General features: G+C 46.7%; 1 protein-coding gene across 1 annotated transcript; it reads right to left on the bottom strand.

The window, feature by feature from the left end:
• Positions 1–355: 355 nt before the first annotated feature.
• On the bottom strand, positions 356–1403 carry LOC143122315 (myosin light chain 3). Its single transcript, XM_076283137.1, has one exon. It carries the CDS (start codon positions 1162–1164, stop codon positions 550–552), a length of 615 nt encoding a protein of 204 aa, XP_076139252.1. The 5' UTR covers positions 1165–1403; the 3' UTR covers positions 356–549.
• Positions 1404–5053: the final 3650 nt, after the last annotated feature.

Raw genomic sequence — 5053 nt, forward strand, 5'->3', positions numbered from 1 at the left:
TGTTGTTAATGTTAGCACTGCTGTTATTTAATGGCACTGGGAAACCTTGGATGTAAAGCACTCTTTGACTATAAAACCATTTCATTACCGTTTCATTAAATCTAGTAATTTGTAATGCATACACAAGGATTACAGTTCTTGGAAGTCGCCAGAGAAAACGTCAACATAATCTGTGTACATTCTGATGCATGTGACCACCCCTGGAACTGGAATGTACAACCAGCAAAATAATGATTCCACATTCCAGTTCCATTTTCCTGGCGTGGCATGGAGGCGTGGCATGGAGGGTATTTGTAATTACTAGCTTTCACACTTCACAGATCACATTGTGTGCGTCTCCGAAAAACGGCCAGTATTTCACAGCTGATCATCTTATTTATTACAATTTGTGCAGCATCACATGTACATGGAGGGCATGCTCTCCCATTTCACCAACAAAAAAACTGTGCCCAGTTACAAAGTGACATCAGATTCATTCAAAACCCACAATTCAGTTTTGTCCATTTTTTTGGGTTTTGTCTTGTTTTTGTGCGCAAGTCTCAAGTCATCTCACCCTGATAGGATGTGCTTGACGAACGAAGCGTAGTTGATGCAGCCATTGGCGTCCTCCTGACCGGACATCAGCCGGTCCACCTCGTCCTCGGTCATCCTCTCCCCGAGGGTGGCCAGCACGTGCCGTAGCTCGGCGCCCATGATGGTGCCGTTGCCCTCCTTGTCGAAGACGCGCAGCCCCTCCACGAAGTCCTCGAAGTTGCCCTGGTCCTTCGAGCGGGAGATGTGCTGCAGCATGGGCAGAAAGGTCTCAAAGTCCACCATCTTGCTGCTCATCTCCTCCGGCCTGGGCTTGCCCAGGACCTTCAGCACGTCGGCGTTGGTCGGGTTCTGACCCAAGGCGCGCATTACGTCGCCGCACTGCGCGAAGGTGATCTTCATTTCGCCGCCGGGCGTGCGGTCAAACAGCTGGAAGGCCTCTTTGAACTCCTCGATCTGGTCAGCTGTGAAGCTCAGCGTGATGCTCTTGGGGTCGAAGTCCGGCTCCTTGGGCTTCTCAGGCTCTGGGGCGGGGGCAGCGGCGGCCGGTTTGGCGGCGGCGGGAGCGTCCTTCTTGGGTTCGGGCTTTTTGGGCTCCGGCTTCTTGGGTGGTTCCACCTTCTTTGGGGCCATGCTGCTGCTGCTGGTGCTGCTGCTGGTTGTGCTGCTGCTGCTGGTGCTGCTGCTGCTGCTGGTGGATGTGGTGCCGATGGAGATTTCTGAATCCTCCCGCTGTGAGCTCCCTGGATGGATGGATGGGTGGTCGGGGAGTTGGAGAGATAGAGAAAGGAACAGGGACGGAGGCTGTTCAAAGCACGGCTGGCCAAAGCCTCGGCTAAAGCTTTTATATTGTTGTGCTTTGGGAGGGAAGCATCCCACACAGGAGACACACACAGACACACACACAGACAAAGATATTGTACACCTAAACACCGAGACAAAAGAATAGACACACACAGACACTCACGGAGACACACACACTCTCTCTTTCTCTCTCACACACACACACACAGACACACCGAGAGACCGACCCTTTGACACTCTTTAAAAGGAAGAAATCTGAAATAGACTGTGCTTGTGCCATTAGGTCACCCAGCCCTATTGTCCTCAGCTGTTGTTTTTAGCCGTGGACATGACCTCGCCTAAAACCCAACACCAACTGCAGGATCCATTAAGCCTGGCCAGACCCCACTCTGTCCAGAGATCCCCTGACCCCCCCATCCCCATCTCTCCTCTCCTCTCTCCTCCCCAGACACAAAGACCTGCCACCGGGCATCACTCAAAAGCCATTCCCATTTATATAAGCCAAAGACGCAGGAGAATGAACTTGTGAGTTAATGCTGTCATATCGCGCTTAGCGGCACTTAACCCTCAGCATCTGCCTCTGATCTGAGAGATCTGTTGGAGTCCACGCCACGTTGCCGTCTGATGTCGCATGTCTGATGGAACATGCAGTAGTCCCACTTCATGTCAAGTGCTCTTGGTGCATTGAACTTAATGATCATTAAAATCAGATCACAGACAATTACACGCTGTATGTCACAGAAGCTACCACCCAATCACAACCCTAAGGAGAAGCTACCACCCAATCACAACCCTAAGGAGAAGCTACCACTGAACCCAATTCCAACCCTAAGGAGAAGCTACCACTGAACCCAATCACAACCCTAAGGCACAACGATGCTGTATCCACCGTGTATGTCACAAATGCTACCACTAAACCCAATCACAACCCTAAGGCACAACGGTGCTGTGTCCACTGTGTATGTCTTTGCATTCTCTATGAGTCTGTCTTACAAATAGCATCTACTTCATTACACAAGCATGTAACAGTGGTTATTACCCAAGGGCAGAAAATAACTGCATGGATAGTCACTGTGGCATTTTTGTTTCCGTACAGTCAATCCTCATATGTCTGACAGAATACAATTTACTGAATCTATAAAGGGAATTAAATGACACAGGTTGGGGGAACACATAGAAAAAGGATGTTGTCAATGTGTGTTTGTGTGTGTGTGTGTGTGTGTGTGTGTGTGTGTCTGTGTCTCTTTCTCTGTGAGGTGGCCTTTGAGTGGTGGAGTGTTTTTTTTTCCAAACATGTATGTTGGTGTTGTGTAAAATGAACAGTGCAGTATAGCATGCTGGTAGAAATTAAATTATCATGGTGAGACAGATCATTCTCAAATGCAATTTCAGCTAATGCATTTCCCTTGTCCACACAATGGCATGTGCGGATGAAGTTACAGGACACAGACATATCTGCATGGCCTCTATTGATGACATGATTTGATTCTCGGGCAGTATTCACAGTTGAACAAAACATTTCTCAGGAAGGTATTCTTAGCATCTGCTACATTGCATTCAATAAATCAAGAAAACTCACAAAATCAATAAAAAATGGCATCCTTTATTTTGGCCAGATTGTTAATTCATTGTTGTCTTTAGATTTTTAATTCATTGTTGTTTTTAGATCGTTAATTCATTGGTGGCATTTACAAAGCCTGGACACACCCACACAGAATGGACCGCCAGAGCAGTGTAAGGAGTGTGAGGACCAGAGCAGTGTAAGGAGTGTGAGGAGTGTGAGGACCAGAGGAGTGTAAGGAGTGTGAGGACCAGAGGAGTGTAAGGAGTGTGAGGACCAGAGGAGTGTAAGGAGTGTGAGGAGTGTGAGGACCAGAGGAGTGTAAGGAGTGTGAGGAGTGTGAGGACCAGAGGAGTGTAAGGAGTGTGAGGACCAGAGGAGTGTAAGGAGTGTGAGGACCAGAGGAGTGTAAGGAGTGTGAGGAGTGTGAGGACCAGAGGAGTGTGAGGAGTGTGAGGACCAGAGGAGTGTGAGGACCAGAGGAGTGTAAGGAGTGTGAGGACCAGAGGAGTGTGAGGACCAGAGGAGTGTAAGGAGTGTGAGGAGTGTGAGGACCAGAGGAGTGTGAGGAGTGTGAGGACCAGAGGAGTGTAAGGAGTGTGAGGACCAGAGGAGTGTGAGGACCAGAGGAGTGTGAGGAGTGTGAGAACCAGAGGAGTGTGAGGACCAGAGGAGTGTAAGGAGTGTGAGGACCAGAGGAGTGTAAGGAGTGTGAGGAGTGTGAGGAGTGTAAGGAGTGTGAGGACCAGAGGAGTGTAAGGAGTGTGAGGACCAGAGGAGTGTAAGGAGTGTGAGGAGTGTGAGGAGTGTAAGGAGTGTGAGGACCAGAGGAGTGTGAGGACTACTGATTGAATCATCCTTTATCAACGACCGTCCGGTCCCTCCACACCCAAGAGGCCATGCTGACCTCACCTGCAGAAGATCCTCCTTTATGGGGGTGAGAGGCCTCACCATAAGCTGCCCTTCTCTCGGAACCAGACACAAAAAACAAAGCTACAGACCTTAATAACGTTACCTAACACAGTGATAACATCCACGTTACAGACCTTAATAACGTTACCTAACACAGTGATCACATTCATGTTACAGACCTTAATAATGTTACCTAACACAGTGATCACATTCACGTTACAGACCTTAATAACGTTACCTAACACAGTGATCACATTCATGTTACAGACCTTAATAATGTTACCTAACACAGTGATCATATTCACGTTACAGACCTTAATAACGTTACCTAACACAGTGATCACATTCATGTTACAGACGTTAATAACGTTACCTAACACAGTGATCACATTCATGTTACAGACCTTAATAATGTTAGCACAGTGATAACATTTCCGTATTCCAAATGACATCCCGTAATAAGGCCATTAGTTGAACCCTACTTATTGATCTGCTTTAGGATAAACACAGTTGTATCCCAAATAAGCCCTCCATGATGATGATCATGAGGCAACAAAATCAGTTTTTTCAGAACAACTGGCCCTAACCAAACACAGGGGAAGAACAGCTTATCATTAATGGAGAAATTATTTTGAATCTAATGTCATAATCCCACAACATCGGTGCACAATTTAAAAGTAAGACTCATGAAAGCTAAAGACTTATATGTGCTTAAGGTTGGCTTGATGTTTTTGTTTGGCAGTTTTACTACATGCCTGAAAGAGTGTTTTGGTGCGGCTGCAGATTGATTTCAGTAATCTCCTCAAAATTAGAGGCGATTACTGTTAATTAAAGAAGCTAATGCATTTAATTGTGTGAGATTGAAGGCAGTGGGTGATAGGCCACTCTCAGATGCAGTTTTAATCTGTTACAGCAACTTTCTGTACTTCATTTTACACTCCAGACGTGATTCATCATCCTGGCACACAACCGCACTCACGTTGTCATCACATGAACACATTAGCCATTTAGTGCTCAACTATTGATCACACCAGTTCGGCTCAATCTGTTCTGCATTAGAAATGTGTGTGTGTGTGTGTGTGTGTGTGTGTGTGTGTGTGTGTGTTTGTATTGTTACTGTATGTCAGTCCAGTTTTGTCGGTCCTGGAAGCTTATAAAAAATAATCATCTCTGGGCATGTTTGGGTGAGCAGTAATCCTATCAGTAATAATGAAAGCCATACTGTACAGTACAGCACAGACTCTG

This window comes from Alosa pseudoharengus, unplaced genomic scaffold, assembly GCF_046254945.1.
Source record: "Alosa pseudoharengus isolate Yale_2024_CS ecotype anadromous, Long Island Sound unplaced genomic scaffold, YU_APseudo_1.1 YU_APseudo_1.1_scf_14, whole genome shotgun sequence".
NCBI classification, from domain to species: Eukaryota; Metazoa; Chordata; class Actinopteri; order Clupeiformes; family Clupeidae; genus Alosa; species Alosa pseudoharengus.